General features: G+C 41.5%; 1 protein-coding gene across 2 annotated transcripts in view; it reads left to right on the forward strand.

The window, feature by feature from the left end:
* Clcn4 (chloride voltage-gated channel 4) overlaps positions 1–24,840 on the forward strand; it is a 72,662-nt gene that overhangs the window by 30,997 nt on the left and 16,825 nt on the right. For both annotated transcript variants that reach the window (XM_015488021.2, XM_048796508.1), the window contains exons 5-11: positions 3,968–4,155; positions 7,174–7,296; positions 14,270–14,476; positions 14,592–14,672; positions 16,258–16,803; positions 19,314–19,500; positions 20,415–20,813. In XM_015488021.2, coding sequence (XP_015343507.1) covers positions 3,968–4,155; positions 7,174–7,296; positions 14,270–14,476; positions 14,592–14,672; positions 16,258–16,803; positions 19,314–19,500; positions 20,415–20,813 — 1,731 coding nt within the window. The remainder of the gene's footprint in view (positions 1–3,967; positions 4,156–7,173; positions 7,297–14,269; positions 14,477–14,591; positions 14,673–16,257; positions 16,804–19,313; positions 19,501–20,414; positions 20,814–24,840) is intronic.

Here is a 24,840-nt window from a genome sequence, read left to right on the forward strand (position 1 = left end):
TCCTATCCCCCTTACTTGCTGTATGTATGTATGTAACTACTCTATTGAAATACAATTCACATACCATACAGTTAACCCATTTATGTGTAGAATTTTGGTTTTAGTGTATTCACAGAGTTGTGTAACCACCACTATGAGCAATTTTAAAATGATTTTATTGCCCCTAAAAGACCCTTGAACTATCAAGTACCAGCCTCCCCTCTCATCCCTGGGTCATCTCTAATCTTCTTTCTGTCTCTATATATTTGCCTATTCTGAAAATTTCATATAAATGGAATCACACAATGTGATCTTTTGTGATTAACTTCTTTCACACAGCATAATCTTTAAAGGTTAATCCATGTCATAACATGTATCAGTACTTCATTCCTTTTTATCTCCAAATATTTATTCCATTGTATGGATAGACCACATTTTGTTTACCTTTCATCCACTGATGAATAATTGCATTATTTCTGCTTTCTGGCTATTTTGAACATTGATATGAATATTTGTATACCAGTCTTTGTGTGGATGAATGTTTTCATTTCTCTTGAGCATATCCCTAGGAATGGAATTGCTTAGTCAAATGGTAACTCTGTGTTTAATATTATGTGTAACAGCCTGATTGTTTCCTGAAGTGGCTACACCATTTTAGGGTGTTATATTTTCTCTCTAGTACTTATCACTTTTCCCCCACCTCATACTTGAGACTGAATCCAGGGCCTTACACATGCTAGGCCAGTGCTCTACCACTGAGTTACATCCCTACACTTTTTATTTTTCATTTTAAGGCAGGATCTTGCTAAATTGCTCAGGCTGGCCTTGAACTTAGGATCCTTTTGCCTCAGCCTCCCAAATTGCTGGGAGCCACTCACACCAGGTGCATTTATTGTCCTCTAATGGAGCCCCTGATGTACTTGTTTTTGCCTAGTGTCTTTCTCCCTCTACAAGGTGCAATTCCACGAAGACAGGGACTTGGCTCTGTTTTGTTTGCTGCTGTATCCACAGTGCATGGCCTAGTGACTGGCACATAGTAAGCAGATGATCAATAAACACTCTTTTAAGTGAATGAATGGATTTGAGGATTTTTAAAAATTTTTTCCATTCATTTACACATCACACTCATTCATTTAGCATGAATATATAGCTCCAACTGTGCACCTGACAGATATAACCATGAATAGGGCAGATAGGGTCTGTGCCCACTTGAAGTAGATAGAGGGTCTGGATGACTGACCTGACTTACCCTGTGACACAAAAACTATACAGCAAAACCTTTTCCTCCACCACTTATAAACTAGTGGAAGTACAAACACATGTGCTGCGTGTGCGCGCACGCGCGCACACACACACACACACACATCTAGCTCATCATGATATCAGGATGTGAGAAGTATGGTAATGGGGGAAGGACAGACTGCCACAGCAGTACTTGGGAAGTATATCTAACCCAGACTTAGGAAATCAGGGAAGAGTTCTGTGAGGAAGTGATATAAATTCTGGCATCTGGAAAATAAGCAGGAGATTGCTTGGTCAGGGGGATCGCAGTGCTTGCTGAGGTGGTGCAGAGAGGACAGCCTGGCATGGTTCAGGAACATTAAGTGGGCAGGTCATAGGGGGTTAGTGCTAGAAAAAAGATGAAGCTGGAGAGATGAGTGGCCAGCTGGCAGGTTCTGAGATCTGTTGAGGATTTAGGTGTTCTCCCAAGAATGATGGGAAACTATGGCAGGGTTTCCTCTATGTGGGAAGTGTGGTGGCATGGATTAGACTGGAGTTTTTGAAAGCCTGTCTGACCACAGTGTGGGGAACCTATTGGAGGGGAGCAAGGCTGGAGTAGGGAGACCAGAGAGCAAACCCTTGTACAGCCCAGCCAAAAATGATTCCAGAATGTTGGTCTGAATGGCTGCAGAAGTGGTGGAGAAGGAGGGAAATGGAACAATTTAAGAGAGATTTCAGAGGAGGAATTGTGAGGACGTGATGATTGCCTGGAAAGGGGATGTTTATTTAGGTTTTTAGTTGGCACAAGTCCCTGGGTGGAGGGATCTCCTCCCAGCTGGGAACAGAGCTGAGGCTGGGGAAAAGTTCCTTGATTTCAGCATTAGAAGTAGTGAGTTGGAGCAGAGATAGGCAATAGACCCAAAAGGCAATTATACTCTTGCCCTTTGATGATTCCTATTCATTGGTTTTGATTCCTGAGGCTCTATTAAAAAGGTCTGTGAGGATGAGTCCATAGAGTGGGTCATGATTAATTAGTGGTGTCTGCCATGGGCATGTCAAAAGGGTTGTGAAGGTGAATCCAGTGGAGTGTGTCACAATTGATTGGTGATGTCTGCTGTGTGCATTGGAGACTGGCAGCTGGGTTGTGTAGTTATTGTAGCTCAGTAGCAAATGGAAGGATGTGAATAAGGTTGCCAAGGTTGAGAGCACAGTATAAAAAGAGAAATGTTTAGAGTCAAGTTTTGAGGAAATGAACCTTTTAGAAGTTGCTTAGAGGAGTAGGAAAAATCAGGGGAGGTAGAGAAAAACAGATAACTAGGAGGAAACCAGGAGAGTTCAATATTGTGGGAGCCAAGGAAAGAGGCATTTCTAGAAGAATGGGGTGTTAGCATGTCAAATGATGCCGAGAGGTCTGAACCTGGGTTTAGCAAACTTTTTCTTTAAAAGACCAGTGAGTAAATATTTTCAGTTTTGTGGGCCATACAGTTCCTGCCTCAGCAATTCAATTCTGCCACTGTAGCCTGAAAGCAGCCACAGTCAGTACGTAATTGTATGGTATGGCTGTGTTGCAATAAAATTTTATTTGCAAAAACAGTCAGTGGGCCAGATCCAGCCTGTGGGTTGTAGTTTGTAGATTCTTTTCTAGAAGATAAAGACGAGCACAGGCCTTTGCCATTAGCTGCATAGGATTCTCCTGGTAGACGGAGGGAACGAATTAGGCTGAGGGGAAATGAGACTGAGAAAAGAAGGAACGAGATAGGATGATGGCTGGATGGGAAAGTGGGCCCAGGAAGGGATTGCTTTGTTTCTTAAAGCTGAAATGCTGATGAGAAGGAGCCATCAGAAAGGGAGGGGTGAAATGCAGGGGAAAGGGGAGGTGTTAAGAAGTGAGGAGGAAGGAGATCCAGGGCCTAAGCAGGGAAGGGTCCTAGAACTGAGTCAGGCAGCTTCCAGAGTTGGAGGAGGGAAGTGCTGGTGTGGATGCCTTTGGCAGTGATGTGAAACCAATTCTGTAATAAGGATCTAGTAAAAATTTGAAGTATTAAGAAGCCTGAAAACACGCACTGTTTTTATAACAGACTAGAATGGGTGATTCTGGAAAGTAACCCGAGGCAGCCTTTTGTGGGCCACTCAACTGCACATTCTATTTTATCCCATTTCCAACAGCCTTTGAAATAAGTTTTGACTTATATAGACCCACAATCCCTTATCCATAATTTTAAAAGTCCAGAAACTTCTAATAAATATGGTTTTCTCGAGTGCAGTTTGTATTTGGTGGCAAAGCCTTACTCATTTTAGGGTGTGAGGCTGGCATTGTTGCTGTGCCTCCAGTTTGTCTGAATTAGCATGCTTCTGTGAGAAATGTTACTGTGTGTGATTGTAAGGTCCTGCCCCAGCAGCCACCGAGAGGGTTGTATCTTTTATGGAGAATATTCCCTATTTGAAAATTTGGAAAGGGATGAATCCCCAAAGCCCCTTGACCCTGGTAATGTGAGATAAGAGTGTAACCTACCTGGTGTAAGCCAGTAAGTCCTCTGTATCTCCCATTGGGTGGGGGAACTGCCTTGCCCACACCACAGGTGTTCAGGTGACTTGCTGATTAATGAAAGAGGTTTCCTATGTCAATGCCAGTGGCGGCCCTACAATATGCTCATGTTCTCTCTGGTACCTGGGCCTTTGTGGCTGCCATGTTCTTGGTTGCTGCCTGTTGCATGGTCCCCTTGCCCTGTGGAGCAACTCCTTTCAATGGCTGTGCTGCTTCTTCTAGGCACTTTGGCTGGGGTCATCGATCTTGCAGTCGACTGGATGACGGACCTGAAGGAAGGAGTCTGCCTGTCTGCCTTCTGGTACAGCCATGAGCAGTGCTGCTGGACATCCAATGAAACTACTTTTGAGGACAGGGACAAGTGCCCCCTGTGGCAGAAGTGGTCAGAGTTGTTGGTGAATCAGTCAGAGGTGGGTGTCTGTGCAGGGGCCTGGCTGGGAATCCCCACCAGTCTGTGATACGTGAATGTGCGTGCTTTCTACCTTCTTTTTCCTTCTTTTTTCCACAGTGCTGGGAATGGGACCCAGGGCCCAGTGCATGCTAAGCAAGGATTCTACCATTGAGCTACACCCCAGCCCTTTTTATTTTATTTTGGGGTAGTTTCTTGCAAAGCTTCCCAGGCTGGCCTTGAATTTGCTATCCTCCTGTCTCATCTTTCCAAGTTTCTGGGGTTATAGGCACAGCCACTGTGCTTGCTTGCTTTCAGTTTTAAGATGTCCCTGGTGTAATTCTAGGATGGCTTGTTTTCTTCTAGCTCTAATGCTACTTCTGAAACTTCACTTGGAAGAAAATACTTCTCTACTGTTTTATATACATGGTGTGTGTGTGTGTGTGTGTGTATGTGTGTGTGTATGTGTGTGTCTATTTATGTATGTAAAAGCCTTTTGTCTGCCTTTTTCTTACCAAGGGTGGTTTTTGATCATGCTAAAGAACCAGTGTTGATTTTTATGCCTTCTAATAGAGGAGAAAAGATGTTACATTTAAAAAAATAACAGCTTTAATGAGATACTTTACAGTTCATATGGTTCTTTCATTTAAAATGTACAATCCAATGGCCTTTAGTATATTTACAGATTATGTGACTATCACCATAATCGAATTTTAGAACATTTTCATAACCTCTCCCCTCAAAACCCTGTACCCATGAGTAGTCACTCTCATGTTCCCCCAACCTGCCAGTCTGAGGCAACCACTAATCTACTAGCTATCTATAGATTTGCCTCTTCTATACATTTCACATAAGTGGAATCACGTATAATGTGCCCTTTGTGTCCCTTGAGTATAATGTTCTCCAGGTTCCTTCATGTTGTAGCATGAACCAGTACTTCCTTTTCATGACTGGACAACATTTCATTGTATGGATAGACTACTTTTTATTTATCAGTTCATCAGTTGATGAACATGAGTTGCTTCCACTTTCTTGGCTACTCTGAATGATGCTGTTATGAACATCTGTGTGCAAATTTTTGCATGGACATACATTTTATTTCTCTTGGGTATGAGTGGAACTTCTGGGTCAGATGGGAACTCTATGTTGAATCTTTTGAGGAACTTCCAGAATGTTTTCCAAAGTGGCTGCATCATTTTACATTCCCACCAGCAGTGTATGAGGGTTCCAGTTTGTCTACCTTCTTGCCAACACTTGCTAATATTTTTTTTTATTATTCCTAGCCTAGCACGTGGGAAGTGGTATCTCACTGTGGTTTCAGTTATCATCCTCCATTGCATTTTATGACTGCATTACAGAGGATGTTTCTGGACCTTCTATGAAGAAAATGTCTAGGCATAGAGAATTTTGTGGTAATGCACAGATCCAGTGCTTATCTTCTTGGCAATTATGGCCTCAGATCTTTATAAAAATCTTAGCTCTGGAAAGCGTTAACTTCTTACTAAATTCAGTGGTTACCACAATGAATAGGGGTCATTGATGAATCAGAAAGCCAGGTGACGGCACTTGGTGGCCAAGCTTCACATTAGTGGTATTGGGAGGACTCTACAAGGTAGACCTATGCTTGGAAGATATATGTATTGTATTTGTACATCTCCTTCCTTCCCCACTTTTTTGTTCTTGTCTGACTCACTTACCACAGCTGAAGACATTTGGAATGCACTTTGCCATTTTGCTAAACCTCTGTCTCAGAGGAATTGAAAATTTATTCTTTCACATCTCATAAGTAGACAGGGATCTTGAAATCTCACACATTCTCAATGCTCTCCATTACTTTCAAGAAGAAATTCTCTACCTGGTTTGGTGGTAGTGGGCAGGCAGGATTGGCTGGCTTCCATATTTTATTTCTTCTCTCATAGTCACAATATACATTTGAGGGGAAATATGGCTGTCGATCTTTTCAACTGATTTTCAGATTTATACTTTGATTCAAAGAATTACTGTTTGCAGGAGTGAGAAGTTATTTTTAGCTTCCCCCAAAAGTCCATATTTAAGTGGGTGAAAGGTATTCCTCAGTCTGATTGCTCACCACATAGGGTGTGAATATGTGCTTTCAGTGCAGCTTCCAGGAATGTGTTGCAGCTTTTAATAGGCACACATGTGGCTGTGGCCGTGGCCAAACTTGTAGGTGATCTCTCTTTCTTTTCCCCCTCACTTGAGTAATCCAGATGGTGATAGAAGCTGAGGCCTAAAAAAAATGAGGTCTCCACTCAGCAGATCAGGTCCTTGACCCAAAGACCCCAGACTGTGTTTTTGGTTGAGAAACCATTCTCCACACATCAGATAATTTGGAGTAAATGGCTCGGTGAATTATTCTGAAGGAGATGATCAAGCATTTCCACTCAAATTGTGCCTCTCAAATGTTCGTGTGCATGAGAATCGCCCAGAGAGCTTGTTAAACCACACAGAGCTGAGTTCCAGCCCATAGTGTCTGATTCAGCAGCTCTGGGGTGGGGCCGCTCTAATAAGCTCCCAGGTGATGCTGATGCTGCTGGTCCATGAACCATACTTAGAGGAGCCGTCTTCCAAAACACAGTTCTGAAGCTTACTCATTGGCAATGCAGTGTCTTGCTGTGGTATGGGTGTGGCTGTAATGAAAGCTAGGAGAGGCCAACCCACCACAGACAAGACAAAACAAATCTTCCCAAGTCTTGGAGGCAGAGTTTTCTGTGTCACACCTTTTATTAACTGTAGTGCAAGTGGTAATTACAACTCAGCAGCATTCATGGTTTCCATTACTGCAAAGATTTCACCCAGTGGAAGGTAGGTGTAAACAACTCCTGGAGGAACACTGGGTGCTGTTTGCGTGTAGTGACTGTAGCAATAGCAAAAAATGACAAATCCAACACTGGCCCCTTTGTTTATGTGGGACAGGGTAAACCAGTTCAGTCCCATCTCAAGATGGAGGGTGTGGGGTTGAGTAGTTGCTCAGATCTGCTGTGGCTCATGTTTTCTTTCTTGTTTTATGTCTGTTGTTTAGGGTGCCAGCGCTTACATTTTGAACTACTTAATGTACATTCTGTGGGCATTGCTGTTTGCATTTTTGGCAGTCTCCCTGGTGCGTGTATTTGCGCCATATGCCTGTGGTTCTGGTATACCAGAGGTGAGTTGTGGTTGAATTTCTTTTATACCAATAATAAGAGTAGCAAATAATTGTGTAGCACTGTAGTGCCAAGCACAGTTTCAAGTATCTAGCATCTGTCAACACATTTATTCCTCACAATAAGCCTATGAGGTAAGTACTATCAGTCTTCATTTAACAGTCAATGAAACTAAAGGCTAGACAGGTTAAGTAACATGCCCAAGGTCACTAAAGCTGGTAAACTGTGAGTTGAACTCAGAAATTTGACTTCAGGATTAATACTTTATCTTCAGGATTTTTGCTCTGTTGGGTCTTAGATGATTAAATGTCTATCTTTATAAAGCAGACTGAACTTCTGTAGCATGTGAGATCAGAGTTCATTAATCATCTACATAAATGTGGCACTGTAATAACTCATAAGTGCATTTATGATGTAATGTGAAAACAGACAATACTGGAGGATCATTGCTGAGAACATTTACTGAACATCAAACTCCTTTGCCACATTTTGCTCTTCTGGTGACAAGGTAATAGCAATCTTGAAAAAATTAATTCTTCTTTCAGTGCATGCACTAGGAATGTAGCCCTGTGAACATAGAGTTCTTGTAAAATGTTTTCAGCACTTTTATGTGACCAGGGTAGGAGGGAAGTGACCTCATCCATCAAGGAGAATACCTGAGACTGAACTTGAAAGCTAGGAGGATTGACTGGGCAGAATAATGATAACTGAGCTGATTCCCAAAAAAGCCCAGACAATGAAAATTTTTGCCAGAAATAATGTTTGAAGTTCTTATATTTTCATTTAATCAATGCAATTCAGTTCTGCTTTGGCTTGGCACTTCAGCAATGCCCACAGGCAGTGGAGATAGTGAGTTTAGAGATGGAGTTATGGGCTAGTCATGGCAATGGATCCATACCCTTCTGGGTGCCTTCCCATATTGACTATTGTCCAGCTAGTTTACAGAAAGAGGTGGAGTGATTAAAAGATGGTCACAGGAAAAATTCAACATGGTCTTATTTCAGAAAAGAGAAGAAACAGTCAATATGCCACACTGAATTTTGATGGTTTATTTTAACATATTGCTTCAGGAACTAAAAAAACAAGATGTATTACCATCCTGTTTCCTCAGTGCAGCCAATTCTGCTATAATGAGACATATGTACTCTGAAAAATTACTGCTGTGCAGAATGGCACAGTAGAAACCATGGGTTTATGGGAAAAATGGGCTAGAAGGGCACAACACTCAAAAACTTCCCCAGTGGAAGACAACCATTAGACTTTTCCACTCTACTTTTTGGGTCCATTTTGAGTTTTAAATGAGATAATGTGTGTAAAGCTCACAGAGCAATGTGTAGCAATTAGGAAAAAGAATTTAACAAATTTGTATCATGAAGGACATTATTAAAATAACAGCATTAAAAAAAAAAAACTTCCCCAGTGACACAGATTTAAAAATTAGGACCCAAATAAAAATAGTAGTAATGCAGTGATACACATGTCAAATGGCTAAAAAATATGTAAATTCTACAATACATATGTCACTTATTTTTTTATTTGTTGTAATTAGTTATACATGACAGCAGAATGCATTTTGACACATTGTACACAAATGGAACACAACTTCTTCCATTAGCTGTACATGATGCAGAGTCACACTGGTCATGCAATCATACATGTACATAGGATAATAATGTCGGTCTCATTCCACCATCCTTCCTACCCCCACCCTCCCTCCCCTCCCCTCACTCCCCTCTACCCAATCCAAAGTTCTCCATTCTTCCCTACTGGCTGCATTATGGATCAGCATCCACTTATCAGAGAAAACATTCGGCTTTTGTTTTTTTTCAGATTGGCTTATTTTGCTCAGCACCAGCTCCATCCATTTACCTGCAAATGCCATAATTTCATTCTTCTTTAAGGCTGAGTAATATTCCATTGGGTATATATGCTATGTTTTCCTTATCCATTCATCTGTTGAAGAGTACCTAGTTTGGTTCCATAGCTTAGCTATTGTGAATTGAGCTGTGCTATAAACATTGATGTGGCTGCGTCACTGTAGTATGCTGATTTTAAGTCCTTTGGATATAGACCGAGGAGTGGAATAGCTGGGACAAATGGTGGTTGCATTTCAAGTTTTCTGAGGAATCTCCATACTGCTTTCCATAGTGGATGTACCAATTTGCAGTCCCACCAGCAATGTATGAGTGTACCTTTTCCCCACATCCTTGCCAACACTTATTGTTGCTTGTATTCTTGATTGCCATTCTGACTGGAGTAAGATAAAATCTTAGAGTAGTTTTGATTTGCATTTCTCTAATTGCTAGAGATGTTGAATATTGTTTCATATATTTGTTGATCGATTGTGTTTCACTCTTGAAAAAACTTGATGTGTGTTTATGGAAGTGGGTATCAGAAGGGATGCAGCTTATGAGTTCCTATGAAGGGGTGGAAGGAGGGTATGTTAGTCAGCTTTTCATCACTGTGACTTGAGGAAAACAACTTAAAGGAGTAAATATTTATTTTGGTTCATAGTTTCAGAAGTTTCAGTGCATGGTAAGCTGACTCTGTTCCTTTGGGCTTGTGGTGAGACAGTGCATTATGGCAGAAGGGCATGGCAGAGAAGCTGCTCAGCTCATGGCAGCTGGGAATCAAAGAGAAAGAAAGAAGCTGGGGACAAGATATAGTCCTCAAGGGTTTGCTTTCATGGATCCATTCCCTCCAAGTAGGTCCCACCTCCTACATTTTCCACCACCTCCCATTCAGCTATCAATCTGCCAATGGATTAATCCATTGATAAGGTTAGAAGCCTTATGATCCAATCACTTCCCAAAGACCCCTGCCTCTGAACATTGCTAAATTGGGGACCAAACTTAGAACAGTTGGCCTTTGGGGGACATTCCAGATCCAAACCGTAACTGAGGGTGATCTGAAATCAGAGGGGAAGTTGTGATGTCAGGTATAGACAGTCATGGCTAGCACATGGACTGGTACATGTGTGAAATATGTGCAATTTTTGTTTTTCTACATGGCTCTGTTCAACTGGGTGCAGTTTTCTGCATTCACCTCATATTTTATTTTTCTGGAGGAAATTGTGTATTAACAGGCACAAACTTTCCTTTATGCTCAAGTTTCTCTCTAATATATGAATAGCATTGGGACCAATTTGCATTTTCAAATCAGGTGTTATATAAAAGTGACTGTATTTTATGTGGTGCCCAAAGCCTAAGGCACCCTGGACAATAAAAAGGACAGATCATCATTGGCATCCCATTTTATGAACCCACTGCCCACCAGTCAGTGTTTTGACTCAGGCCTTTCCAAAATAAGGAGATGGTCAGTGGGGAATTGGAAAATCTAAAGCAGCAAGATAAGACACCATGGGCAGGCTCCTCCCCCTCTAAGGACCAGAGATGTGTGGCTCAGCTGGTGATCTCATGGAGAGAGAAAGCTCAAACGTGAGCTCTGTCTTTGAGGGTTCTGTGACTTTTTCTTCTCTAAAGTGGGCATCATTATCGGAGATAGCTGAACTCAAAAGGAGTCAAATACTGAGTTGAGCATTTAAGTTTCTTGTGACAAAGTACAGGAAACATTGACAAAAATATGACATCATGTGAAGAAAGTAAGTTTCAGAAGAATATGTAAAATATGATTCTAGTCATATGAAGTCCACAAACAGACAAATTGAAACAACATATGTGCTAACGTGGTCAAGAAAGGAAGAGAGGGAATCCCTTTTTTGGGACCCCTCCCTCTTTGGTAGCTCTGCTTTCTTTCTATTACTCTAATAAATCCTGTTGCTCTGTTACTTTGCTCTCAAAAAGAGAAAATAAAGGCAGAGAAAAGATTGGAAGTGGTGAGGGGAAGGAGGAAGGCTCTATTTGGGAGGCAAACAGGGTATTCACTCTTTTATCTCTTCTACTTGGTAGTGGGTTTGTGGGTGCTTCTTTTATCAACATTCTTTTAAGCATAGGTAAGTATGTAATAGATTCATTTTTCTATTTATAAAAGTGTTCACCTCAATCTTTTCAAGTATCAGGAACCAATGGAAGTTTTGTAATTAAGTATGGTTATAACTCATCAGTAGCAAAGTTTTCACTATTATCATTATAAAGCTGGAAATCCTTCGCATAAGGCTGCAGTGCTCTAACGCTGAGCTATGCCCCAACCCAAGGCATGTTTCTAAAAGTGCTCATCCTCCCTCTCAGAAACTTACTCTGAGTTGATGTTTCTGTTCCTTACAAAACATGAACACTTGTGCAAATATTGATCAACCAGAAAGGGTTCTGGTTTTAAGGGTAACATCACCCAGTCACAAATCCACTGCATTAAAGCCCTGCTTGCTTCAGTCTCTACGAATTCAAATTAAAGAAGGTGATTGGATTTTGGCATCTACTGGGAATGAATTTGCCTTCTTTAGCTCCTAATTTGATCATGACAATTTTATAAAATCATTTTAGAGAATTATAAAATACCTATTACACTGTTCAATTCGCCACATGTCATGGCTGGCAAAGGCTCAGGTAATTTAGATGCTTGTAATTTTCTAAATGGTATTATGCTTTTAAACTGTACCCTGGGGTCCAAATCCACATTAACTAACTGACAAAAAATTACAGATAATTTTATTCGAGGCAACACAAAAGGGCAGGATTGTGGCAGGCATAATAAAACATCCCTTAAATAAAGGGATCTCAGATTCCCTAGAGCACAAGCTCAATCAGGCCAACTACCACTAGTTAGATACTAGTTTAACCACTACTAGTTGGTCTGCTAGTAGTTCAAGGCTAGTTCAAAAAATACTATCTGATTATGGCTCAGAGATCTCATGTAAGTTCTAGAGGAAGGAGCTCTCAGAGTTTTTTGGGAATGCACAAGTGTGTGCATGTGTGCAAGTGTGTTCTCTCTCCTTTCCCTTCCCCTCACTCTCTCCTTGTTCTCCTTGAATTAAGAAAGATATCTCTATCAATAATTTCTGAGGTGAAAATGGTCCTGTCCACAGACCTTTAAATTTAGAGGATTCATTCAATAACCTTTCCAAAATCACCAAAGTTGACCTGATGTTCAGTAGAAAAAGCTAGTGAAAAAATAGAGTGTTTCAGGGCTGTCCCTGAAATATCAAGAAATTAGGAATAGCTGTATTACTCTTTTCAGGAATGAAGCACTTTAGAATCACCTGGGGAGGCTATAAAACTTCCTATACTTGGATGCACCCCAGATCAACTATAGCAGATCTCTGCAGTGAGAGCCAATTCTCAATATTTCCTAACTTGCTGGGTAATTCTGATGAGCATCAAGGTTGAGAAGGATTTTAATAGCTATTTGAGGAATTGTTTAGATGGCAGAGCACTGCTCAGAAGGAGGCATTTTGAAGTTATGTAAATGACACTGATAAGAGATAACATTGTACCATCATGTATTACACAATGGGAAAACAAAATTGACCAGCAATTTCACTGAATTCTTATCTAATTAATCTATGATTAGAGGTTTGCAAATTGCTACCTTAGCAGTGAACACTCACTCCATTTTAGCCAAGTATGAGAGAGATTGGAGGTAGAAGTTATTTTGCTATTGGTGATGCTTCTATCTATGCAAAAGAATACCATTTAGTGGCTAAATGTTTTCTCTGATATAAGGTGACTGACTCATAGTGGGGTAGGGAGAGGGAACATGGGAGGAATAGATGAACTCTAGATAGGGCAGAGGGGTGGGAGGGGAAGGGAGGGGCAGAGGGTTAGCAATGATGGTGGAATGTGATGGACATCATTATCCAAAGTACATGTATGAAGACATGATTGGTGTGAACATACTTTATATACAGAGATAGGAAAAATTGTGTTCTATATGTGTAATAAGAATTGGGATGTATTCCGCTGTCATGTATTTAAAAAATAAAAGCAGTTAAAAAATACCATTTAGGGAAGTGGACTTCAGTATACAAAGTTAATCACCAAGATTAGTATCCAGTTGAATTCTAAATGTATTACACAAAGGCTCATATGTGCCTATAGGAAGAAAGTCATTTGGCGAAGTGGAGCAAGTCTGAAAATGGAGCAGGATGTTTCCCTGTATTCAGTCTTTTCCAATACAAGAGGGTAGGATTTGATGGAAGGGAAAAATTTGGAGAGCAGATTGTACACTGTCCTAGATAGTATTATTAAAACTCCTATCCTCCTCCTCCATTCTGTCTGGAGCATAAATCATCCAGTCTATCTATGCTGGGTACACTACACTCGCATTAGTCAATAGCTATCTTGGTTATCAGATTAATTGCAGTGCTTCTGTTCAAGTAACCCTCATTTTACTTAAAAATGGCCCCAAAGCATAAGAGTAGTGATGCTGGCAATTTGCATATTCCAAAGAGAAGTTGTAAAGTCCTTCCTTTAAGTGAAAAGGTGAATGTTCTTGACTTATGGAAAGAAAAAGTATTGTATGCTGAGGTTGTTAAACTCGATGGTAAGAATGAATCTTCTCCCCATGAAATTATGAAGAGGAAAGAAACATTTCATGCTGATTTTGCTGTTGCTCCTAGAACTGCAAAAGTTATGGTCATAAGTTGTAGATGAATGCTTAGTTAAAATAGAAAAGCCATTACATTTTTTGGGTGGGAGACATGAACAGAAAATGTATTCTAATTGATATAATTGTTCTATTTTATTATTAGTTATTGTTAAATTCTTATGTGCTTAATTTATAAATTAAACTTTATCATAGGTATGTGTGCATAGAGAAAAACATAGTATATATAGGACTTGGTACTATCTGAGGTTTCAGACATGCACTGGGGGTCTTGGAATATATCCCTGTGGGTAAGTGTGGGGACTACTATTATTCAAACTTTTGTTAATATAATACCAAATTGAAGACACATCAAAAACTAAGATAGCTTCTCTTCATGTTCTTTAGTGAATCTAGCTCAGATGCATTACAGTTCTTTTTCTACCCATGGCTGGAAGCTTTTCATTCTCCCTTGCTCTCTGTCCTCTGTTTCAGATAAAGACCATTTTGAGTGGCTTTATCATCAGGGGCTACTTGGGGAAGTGGACCCTGCTAATCAAGACAGTCACCCTGGTGCTGGTTGTATCATCTGGCCTGAGCCTTGGGAAAGAAGGGCCACTGGTACATGTGGCTTGTTGCTGTGGCAACTTCTTCAGTAGCCTGTTCTCCAAGTACAGCAAAAATGAGGGCAAAAGGCGTGAGGTGAGCCAGCTCAGCTTCCATCTGTGGGGAAGGATTCTTCTCAGGGCCCTGGATTCCCTGACCCCTGCCTTTGGCTTACCTGCACAGAGCATACTTATAATGATTTGCTTTGCAGGTGCTTTCAGCTGCTGCTGCTGCTGGAGTGTCTGTGGCCTTTGGTGCTCCCATCGGAGGTGTGCTGTTCAGTCTAGAGGAGGTGAGAAGGGGCAGTGAGGGCATTTGTGGTTTTGAGTGGCAAGGCATATGTGGGTGGTTGGCAGAGCAGAAAGCCTTCATCTACCCTTGGGAGATTAGACTCACAGAAGTACTGAATAAGGTTCCTTCAGTTAACTGAGGAGCCACAATTTCCACCATTAGATATGTTTTCAAGTATTTTTTAAAGAGTGATATAAACTCAAAGTTTGAATGTTTTTTTTTTTTTCACATGCAGAAGCGAGAGTAAAATAAAGGAAAGGGGGAGGGAAGGATAAGAATACATAAACAACCAATCAAATTCAAATTAATAGCTGAGTGAAAAGAAGGCTAGTAGAGTAAAGGAAGGAGAAGGGAGAGGGGAGGGAGATTGGGAGGGAAAAGGGAAGGATCATGAACTGAAATTGATTTTCATGCATGTATGAGTTTGTCATAATGAACCCAACTACTATGTATAACCATAAAGCTCCAATAAAAAATATTGCCAATATAATTTTGGGGGAGATTTATAGTATCTTCTCTCTCATAACCAAATTGGGTTCTATTTTGTTTTTGAAACCTGAGTGGATCAATCATATGATTGGCAAATGTTTTTTGAAAAGGGATAAACAATAACTATTTTAGGCTATGTTGGCCACACAGTTTCTGCTACAGCCAGTCAACTCTGCTGTTGTAGCAGGAAAGCAGCCAGACAGTGCCTCCATGAGTGGGCATGGCTGTGTGCCCCGAAAGCTTTCCTTGTGGACACCAAAATTTGAATTTCATGTAATTCTCAAATGGCACAAAAACTGTTCTTCTTTTGAATAGATATTTCATGTCATAAGTTGCTTTTTTTCTTTTCTGACTATTAAAAAGGTAAAAACCATTCACAATTCATGTGCCATATATATATTGCTGGCCAGAATTTTCCAATCCTTCATCTTTCTGTTGTCTATAGAATCAAATCCAGAGTTTTATTTGCATTTTGGAGGACCTATGTGCTGTGAACACTATTGGCAATATTATGAGTAAATATTTTTGTTTCTCTCTCTCTCAGTGATGGGAATATAACCCTGGGTGGGTGTCGAGCATGCTGAGTGTTCCCTCAACCACTGAGCTACACCCCTAGCTCTTTACTTCTCTTAAAACATAGCTCAAGCCAGGCATAGTGCTGCATGCTTGTAATTCTAGCAACTCAGGAGGCTGAAGCAGGAGGATTGCAAGTTTGAGGTCTGCCTTGGCAACTAGTGAGACCCTGTCTCAAAATTTTAAAAGACTGGGGATGTAGCTTAGTGGTAGAGCACCGCTGGGTTCAATGTCCAATACCCCGACAAAGAAAAAAGAAAGAAAAATATTAACTCAAACCTATATTGATTAGTATCTAATCAATATAGTATCTATGCCACTTTTCCACATAGATTCCCTAAATATCTTTATTGGTGCATTTTTGTCACAGTTAAACCTAGACTGATGAAATATGTGCCACTTACCTTTTGTCTTAGATTGTATTTTTCCTGCTAAGTGCCAACAGGTAGATACTGACACAAGGGGAAGGGATCTGAGCTGCTTTTTCTCTGGCCAGTCTCCAATTTTCTTCTTGTTTGTCCCAGGTCAGTTACTATTTTCCTTTGAAGACCCTGTGGAGGTCATTTTTTGCAGCCTTGGTGGCAGCCTTCACACTGCGATCCATCAACCCCTTTGGAAATAGCCGCCTTGTTCTCTTTTACGTGGAATACCACACACCTTGGTACATGGCTGAACTGTTTCCCTTCATCCTGCTTGGGGTCTTTGGGGGCTTGTGGGGAACCCTCTTCACCCGCTGCAACATTGCCTGGTGCAGGAGGCGCAAGACCACCAGGCTGGGGAAGTACCCGGTACTGGAGGTCATCGTGGTGACAGCTATCACTGCCATCATTGCCTACCCCAACCCCTACACGCGCCAGAGCACCAGTGAGCTAATTTCTGAGCTGTTCAATGACTGTGGGGCCCTTGAGTCCTCCCAGCTCTGCGACTACATCAATGACCCCAACATGACTCGGCCTGTGGATGACATTCCAGACCGGCCAGCCGGGGTTGGGGTTTACACAGCCATGTGGCAGCTGGCCCTGGCACTGATCTTCAAAATCGTCATTACAATATTTACCTTTGGCATGAAGGTAAGTGAAGGGGAGGGTCGATGGGGAGGGGGGGTTCTGTGTCTTTCTGGGGAAAGCACCCACTTCTCCAAAATAAAATTGTGATCTGAGAAGGAGGGGAACTGAACTTTCTTGTATGTTCTCATGTGGTTGACATTCTTTTAATCAACAGGAAACAATTCTCTTAATAACCGACAACCCTGTGGAGTTGAAATTTTAATCTCATTTTATAATCAAGGGTAGTTAAGGCCCAGAGGCCATAGATGGCTTTGTGAGACCCACAGTTTATGGGAGACAGAGCTAGGCATCAAATTCGCCTCATCACCTTCACAGACCAGGGGTAAGCAGAAGTTTATCTGTCAGCTGGGTGATAGCAGGGAGTGGAAGAAGCCCAGGTTTGGCCTGAAGGGATCAGCAAACATGCCTTGAGCTTCAGCTATATCCTGAGCACTGTGCTAAGTCCCAGGAACACAGAGCCTGATACAGAATGCTGCTCTTAAAGAACATACCACTCTAAGAGAGACACATGCAAACCCAGTGTTTGGAGATGGTGTGATGAGCACCCTATATACCAGGACCACAGGATGAGAACATAGAGTAAGCGTGTTCCTGGCCTGGGTGGGGCTGGGGCTAGCAGGAGCTCCTTGTATATGTCCTCTCTTCATGGAAAGTGTTCCTGTGAGCTGTTATTATTGTTCCTAGAATCAGAGGACAGATCAGCTTTCATTCTTTTTAAAACACTCTGCTAAATCAGTTCAGATATACTTTGATAATCCTTCCTAAAGAGCTTTCTTTCATGGACTCTGGCATTTGAGTTATTTTTGCCTTTTAAATTTTGGGAAAATGGAGGACAAGTTCATACAATATAAAAATGGATCATTTTAAAGTATACAAGTCATTGGCTGCTGAAGCTGCTCATTTGGTCTTTGTCTCAATGGATTTACCTATTTTAGACTTTTCATATAAATGGAATGTGTAGCCATTTATATCTGGCCTCTTTCACTGAGCATGGTGTTTTCAAGGTTTCTCTGTGATGTAGTAGGTGTCAGTGCTTCATTCCTTTTTTTGTGGCTGAATACTATTCCGTTCTATGGATATTCCACATTTTGTTTATCCTCTCATCCTTTGATGGACATTTGTGTTGTTTCCACTTTTTGGCTATTATGAATAGTTCTATTATTGCTTATTTTTAAAAAATATTAGAATATATCATTCATACAGAGATGTGCACAGCTTGATGAATTTTCACAAAGCACACATGCTGTATAAACAGCACCCAGGACCAGAAACAGAGGATTACTCACCCTCCAAAGCCCCTTGTTATGTTCTATTACTCTTGCTTTTTATGTGATATTTCTGTGAATTTTCTCTTCAAAAAGTCTAAAAACTGGTGAACTTGAGTATATAGTAAACAAACACAAACCAGAATTTGTGCCTTAAGAACAAGGATGGACATCATTAAACAACTGACTGGTTCTAATCCATCAGCTCCTAGCAAAGGGATTTATTTTCATGTCTGAGGAAGATGCTAGAAGCATCTTTGGTGCTTGCTGAGAGAAGTTTACTTTGAAGTGTCAGGGGATTAAATTACTGTGGAATAAGGGGAAGTTCAGAAAGAACAATTTCCTAAGGAATGTTTCAAATTCCAATAATTGCACACAAGGACCCAAACTGAACTTCTGAGGTTGAAGACGTACTTCCATCCTCAGATTGATGACCACCTGGGGCAGGCAAAAATGTGCCCAGGATCAGCAGTTGTATGGGATCCCCAAGAATGTGGGGAGTCAGGCATGTTCTGTAGCACGTGTATGGTCACTAGATAAACCAACGTGTATTTTCATTCAGCTAAGTAGGTAGCATTCTGCTACCAACATCATTTTGGTTACATAGTCTGTTTCTTTGCTGCCTCTACCCTGGCTGGAAAAATATCAGAATGCCTCTTGGAAAATGTACTTCGTTAGGAAAAGGGTACTTTCCCTCATCTGTCTCTGACGCGTGTCCAGCAATCATCCTTTAAAGAGGGCAGTGAGCCCTTGAAAAGCCTTTTGGAAGACCCAGGCAGCTGCAACGATGCATTCAGCTTCTCTATTTTACCTGGGAGCAATTGCAGACCCTTCTATTCCATTTTCATGCTGTGACTTGACATTTAATTTTCAAAGCCAATCTGAATGACACAGCAAGAGGAGCAAGAAAGTGGTGAGAGTCTCAGGTGACAGATGCTCACTTTGAATGTTATTTGCAGTGAGGCTTATCATTCTTTAATCCACAGCAGGCAAACTGGCCAGCTTTTGAAGGAGAGGAAATGAAAGTGTCAAATTGCATTCTCTCCAAGTTGCAGTAGACTCACTTACTAAGCAGGTCAAATCGCTTGTCCCACCTCTTCCCAGCTGACTTGTTTTGAAGAGTTGCACCTCCTTTGAAGGCTAAAGCCAAAAGAGTGCTTGTTGAAGGGGGATTTCATTTCCTGGGGGTTAGGAGGCAAGAACTCGGCTTCCTTTCCTAGTCTGCTTTTCTCTGTGTGCTCCCTCCAGATCCCCTCAGGCCTCTTTATCCCCAGCATGGCTGTGGGAGCCATGGCAGGAAGGATGGTGGGAATTGGTGTGGAGCAGCTGGCCTACCATCACCATGATTGGATAATCTTCAGGAACTGGTGCAGACCTGGGGCAGACTGTGTCACACCAGGACTTTATGCAATGGTGGGAGCTGCTGCCTGCCTAGGTATGTCTACAAGTGGGGAGGGAGGGAGTGGCATGCTGATCTGACTTAGAGGACCAGCATGAAGGAAGACAGGGACTTGGTCATTGGGATTACTCAGGATAGGCTAGGTTATGCTACAGTAACAAGTAAGCTACATCCCAGTGGCTTAACACAGTGTTATATATCTTGCTCACAGCATTTATACACACACACACACACACACACACACAGATAACATATATATTATATATACATGTATGTGTGTTCATAAGAGTCTTTTCCACCCAGTCATTCAGAGGACCAGGCTGATGGAGCTTCGATTCTTTTAAAGCTGTACTAGCTAGAACAATGATTCTCAGCCAGTAATTCTGATGTCTTGGGACACCTGGCAATGCCTAGAGACATTTTTGGTTATCACAAATGGGGGTGCCACTCATATATAGTGAATAAAGGCCAAAGATACTGCTAAACTTGCTTTAGTGCATGGGACAATCCTGATAACAAGGAATGTCCTTAGTATTGAATTCAAAAAACACTGGTTTAAGTTTATTGGATTAGTTGTTGGTTTGGATTGTCTCTTTAAATACCAAGGGATACAAAGTTGGGTCTGTCCCTAGTTTGATAACCCTAAGAATTTCTACAGTTTTCCAGATTATGGGTGCTTGCTCAATTGGAAGCCTATATAGCCCATGTAGGATCCACTCACCAAAAACCCAAGCATGTGCCCCTAGTCAGGTTACTTCCAGTTCCCTGATGCCAGGCCAAATTAGAATAAATATGAGGAGAACTGGAGTCTTATTTCTCTTAAGGAAAACTTGGAGACTTGGATTGAGCTGCATTTGGGGGTTGTGAGCCTGTCAGTTTTCACAAATTGTGCCCTAATAAGGGCTTTGGATTGAGTCCAAGAATTGCACTCCTCTCCTCTTCCATTGCAGGTGGAGTTACCAGGATGACAGTGTCACTGGTGGTCATCATGTTTGAATTAACTGGTGGTCTGGAGTACATCGTGCCCTTGATGGCAGCAGCTGTGACCAGCAAGTGGGTGGCCGATGCTTTTGGGAAAGAAGGCATCTATGAGGCCCACATCCACCTGAATGGGTACCCATTTCTTGACGTGAAGGATGAGTTCACCCACCGCACCCTGGCCACTGACGTGATGCGGCCCCGGCGGGGAGAGCCACCACTGTCGGTGCTCACCCAGGACAGCATGACCGTGGAGGATGTGGAGACACTGATTAAGGAGACAGACTACAATGGCTTCCCAGTGGTGGTCTCCAGAGACTCTGAGCGTCTCATTGGGTTCGCCCAGAGGAGGGAGCTGATCCTGGCCATAAGTGAGTAAGGAGAGGGAAGATCACTTTTTACTGAGATGATTGGATGGCAGCGTTTGTACCCCTAGAAGTATTAAAGGAGTTTGAGTGAGTGTTCTTTAAGCCAGGGGTTGTGAAGCTTCAGTGCAGATCTGTCACCTGGGATCTGGTTAAAATGCAGATTCTGATTGAGCAGGCCTGGGTGGGGCCTGAGACTCTGCATTCCTCCAGAGCTCCCCAAGTCACACTGTGAGGAGCAAAGGTTTAAGCCCACACCCTGGGATAGACATACTTGGTTGGAAATTGACTTCCATGTGTGCAGGCAGCCATCAGGGCCCCATTACTACTAGGAGGCAAGCTGTTTGCCACTGCATTTTAAAGAAGTTATTTGGATGAAGTTGAGCAGGAAGTGATAATGTGAGAGCCTGGAGTTGCCCAGGCCAAGCTGATCTCAAAGATGGGCTTTCAGGCAGGCTACCCAGCTGACTTAGGTGCTGAGTACTCTGCCTCTGATACCTGGCTGGCCCCTGCTCAAGTCTTTGCTACAGTGTATAACATATGTCCCACTCCACCAGTTAGAAGTCCATGTGGTTTAACTAGTAATATCATTAGAAATCAGTTCTATGTAATCATTTTCTCCTCATGTTTGAACTGATATTAGCTGCCCTAAGAGGTAGGCTGTGGAACTGGGGTAGGAGAGAAAGGGATGATTCATGGCCAGGTGGAGTGTCCAAAGACAGGCACCTCAGAGAACCAATCTGTGGGCCTCAAGTAGCCTAAGGATGGCTGCAGTAGAGAGGGAGCAGAAGGTGGGAGGATTCCAAAGACAGAGGGAACTGAAGGCCAGAGACTTGGGAGAGAATTGTAGGGAGCCCAAGGCAAGTAGGGGTAGTGAGCCTTGGAGGGGTGGAGTCCTGTCAACCTCAAGATGCAGCAGGGGGAGGGATCAGCATAGTGCATCTCCTGCATAAGGTGAGCACCATTCCCCCACACTCAGCATCCTTGCTCCATGATCTGCACAGCTTCCCTACATCCCATAATAGACTGGGGCCCATGGCATGGCTCATGTTACTCTCCCTTACACCTTCTAGAGTGTTCCTTATAGTCACTGGGACTTTCTTTCCCCAATTGCCCCACTGAGAATACATCTTCACCAGACAATTGCTTCCCCCCAACCCGCCCTTTGTTCCTGTTTCTAAGGCACTTCCCTTCAATTTCTAAAACCTCTTCCCTATGTTAAATAGCTTTAAAGTATCTTCCTCAAAGGCTTTATAAAAATTAGTTTAGATAAGCTATACCCTCTAATTTTAGTGTGCCGCTCAAGCATGTTTAGCTCCCCCAAACCAAAGATTGATTTTACATTTTAGACACCATAGCAAGTTTGTGCTCGAAAGCTCAGTGATGCTTCGCTTTATTATAGGTCCTGTCACAGAACAGGTAGTGCCTTTAGGGGTAAATATTGCCTTACAAATAGTGAATTTTTAAAAGTTGTTTAAGTAGGGCTGGGTTTGTTTTAAAATAATGTAATCAGCAGCCTTTAAAAATTTATTCAATCCCTAAAATCTTTTAAGCAAAGGTTGAAATTTAGAAACTAAAGCAATAAATGTCACAGAATCCATTACCTATTGTGTAGCCCCAGGCACACCTGCTAAGAGACAGCTTACTAATTTTGCTGAAATCCATTACTGTAATCAAGTGGGAAGCAGTAATTGGCATCAACCAGTTAGAGAAGAAATTGAAGCTTTGCAAGCGAGCATCTCACAAGCTATGTTTGGAATGTCTGAAGAGGCACCATGCAGTGTAAATAATACCTCTATGCTTTCAATCAGTCCCATAATAGTGTAGAAGCTGTTATTTACACAGTTTGTGGAAAGGCGAGGGGTGTTTTGCTCTGAGGAATCAGAGAAGCTGTTTTCCTGATCTGTGGAAATAGAAGAGTCACTGTATTTTCATGGAGAAATTCATGAGACCTATATTTGAGGAATTATGTGCTCTCTTATGAATATAGAAATATGATATTAGCACTCAGTTAAAAACTATTCCATGTCAATTTCATTTTTAGGGGAATTGGGGGCAAAGGTTATGGCAGGATAGATCCAAGGTAATTATGATAAGGAAAGAATGCTAAATGAGGAAAATAAGGATTTTTCTTACTTGTCATATTTTAAGTTGTAGCAGCTGCTCATGTGGAGCCGAAAATCTTTTGCCAGTTTTTAGTCCATCTGTGGAATGCCAAGGTGCAGCCATTGTCTTTGTTAGTGAGTGATAGTTAGCATCACCTGGGCAAGGTGGCTGTCTTTGGCATCACAAATTACTAACAGGCAGGACCGTAGGTGACCCTTGTTCAAATTCCTGGTAAATGGGCCTTTACCTTGCCTTACTCTTTGCAGATATGAGGCTCTTTCTGTCTTGAATTTTGCAGTTAAGCCAGTAAGGGTTCAGAGAGGCCTCAATGGGAAGCCACAATGATGATTAAAGGGATGGAAAGCTGGAGTTATGGGGAAGAATTGAGGGACCTCTCAATTTTTTCGTCTGGTGGATGACTTAATAATGATTCTCCAACATATGGAAGATGCTTACTTGCAGAAAGGGATCTCCATCCAGGACTGAACCAGAAGATAAGTGTCAGATCTGTCTGATGAGCTATTTAGGGTTAAAGAGGTTTTTGCCTGGGAGGGCTGTTAATTATTCTAATAGGTCATAGAGAAAAGTGGTGTCAACTACTCTCTGCAGAGGATGTTAAAATATAATGCAGAGGGTCTTTTTCATGCCTTAGTAGATAATAACTTGTCAAATATTCTACTTTTTCTTCTCTATAGCCTTTATATTTTTTATATCATCTTTGTACTAACCAGCATAGTGGTTGCTTCCAGCTTTCTATTTTAGCCTTTCTCATTAATTGCATCTGTCTTATGGAAGCATTTATTTTATTTTATTTATTCTAATTTGTTATATATGACAGAAGAATGCAATTTAATTCATACTACACAAATAGAGCACAATTTTCAAGTCTCTGGTTGTACACAAAGTAGAGTCACACCATTTGTGTTTTCATATATGTACTTAGGGTAATGATGTCTGTATTATTCCACCATCTTTCCTACCCCCAGGCCCCCTCCCTTCCCCTCCCTCCCCTTTTCCCTATCTAAAGTTCATCTATTCCTCCCATGCTGCCTCCTAATCCCCACTATGAATCAGCATCCTTATATCAGAGAAGACATTCAGCATTTGGTTTTTTGGGATTGGCTAACTTCACTTAGCATTATATTCTCCAACTCCAGCCATTCACCTGCAAATGCCATGATTTTATTCTCTTTTAATGCTGAGTAATATTCTATTGTGTATATATACTGCATTTTCTTTATCCATTCATCTACTGAAGGGCATCTAGGTTGATTCCACAATTTAGCTATTGTGAATTATGCTGCTATAAACATTGATGTGGCTGTGTCCCTGTAGTATGTTGTTTTTAAGTCCTTTGGGTATAAACCAAGGAGTGGGATAGCTGGGTCAAATGGTGGTTTCATTCCAAGTTTTCCAAGGAATCTCCATACTGCTTTCCTTTTTGGCTACCCCAATTTGCTGTCCCACCAGCAATGTATGAGTGTGCCTTTTTCCCCACATTCTCACCAACACTTATTGTTGTTTGTATTCTTAATAGCTGCCATTCTGACTGGGGTGAGATGAAATCTTAGAGTGGTGTTGATTCCCATTTCTCTAATTGCTAGAGGTGTTGAACATTTTTTTAAATATATTTGTTGATTGATAGTATGCCATCTTCTGAGAAGTGTCTGTTCAGTTCCTTGGCCCACTTATTAATTGGGTTATTTGTTTTTTTGGTGTTAAGATTTTTTGATTCTTTATATATACTAGAGATTGTGCTCTATCTGATGTGAATGTGGTAAAAATTTGCTCCTTATGGAAGCATTTTTAATGAATGGAATGATAGAGCATTTCCTCCCTAAAAACATATGTACTCTAGAGGTCCTCAGCCTTAACACTATTGACATTTGGAGCCGGATCTTTCTCTATGGTGGGGACTGTCCTGTTT

The sequence above is a fragment of the Marmota marmota genome, unplaced genomic scaffold (assembly GCF_001458135.2).
Source record: "Marmota marmota marmota unplaced genomic scaffold, marMar, whole genome shotgun sequence".
Taxonomy (NCBI): domain Eukaryota; kingdom Metazoa; phylum Chordata; class Mammalia; order Rodentia; family Sciuridae; genus Marmota; species Marmota marmota.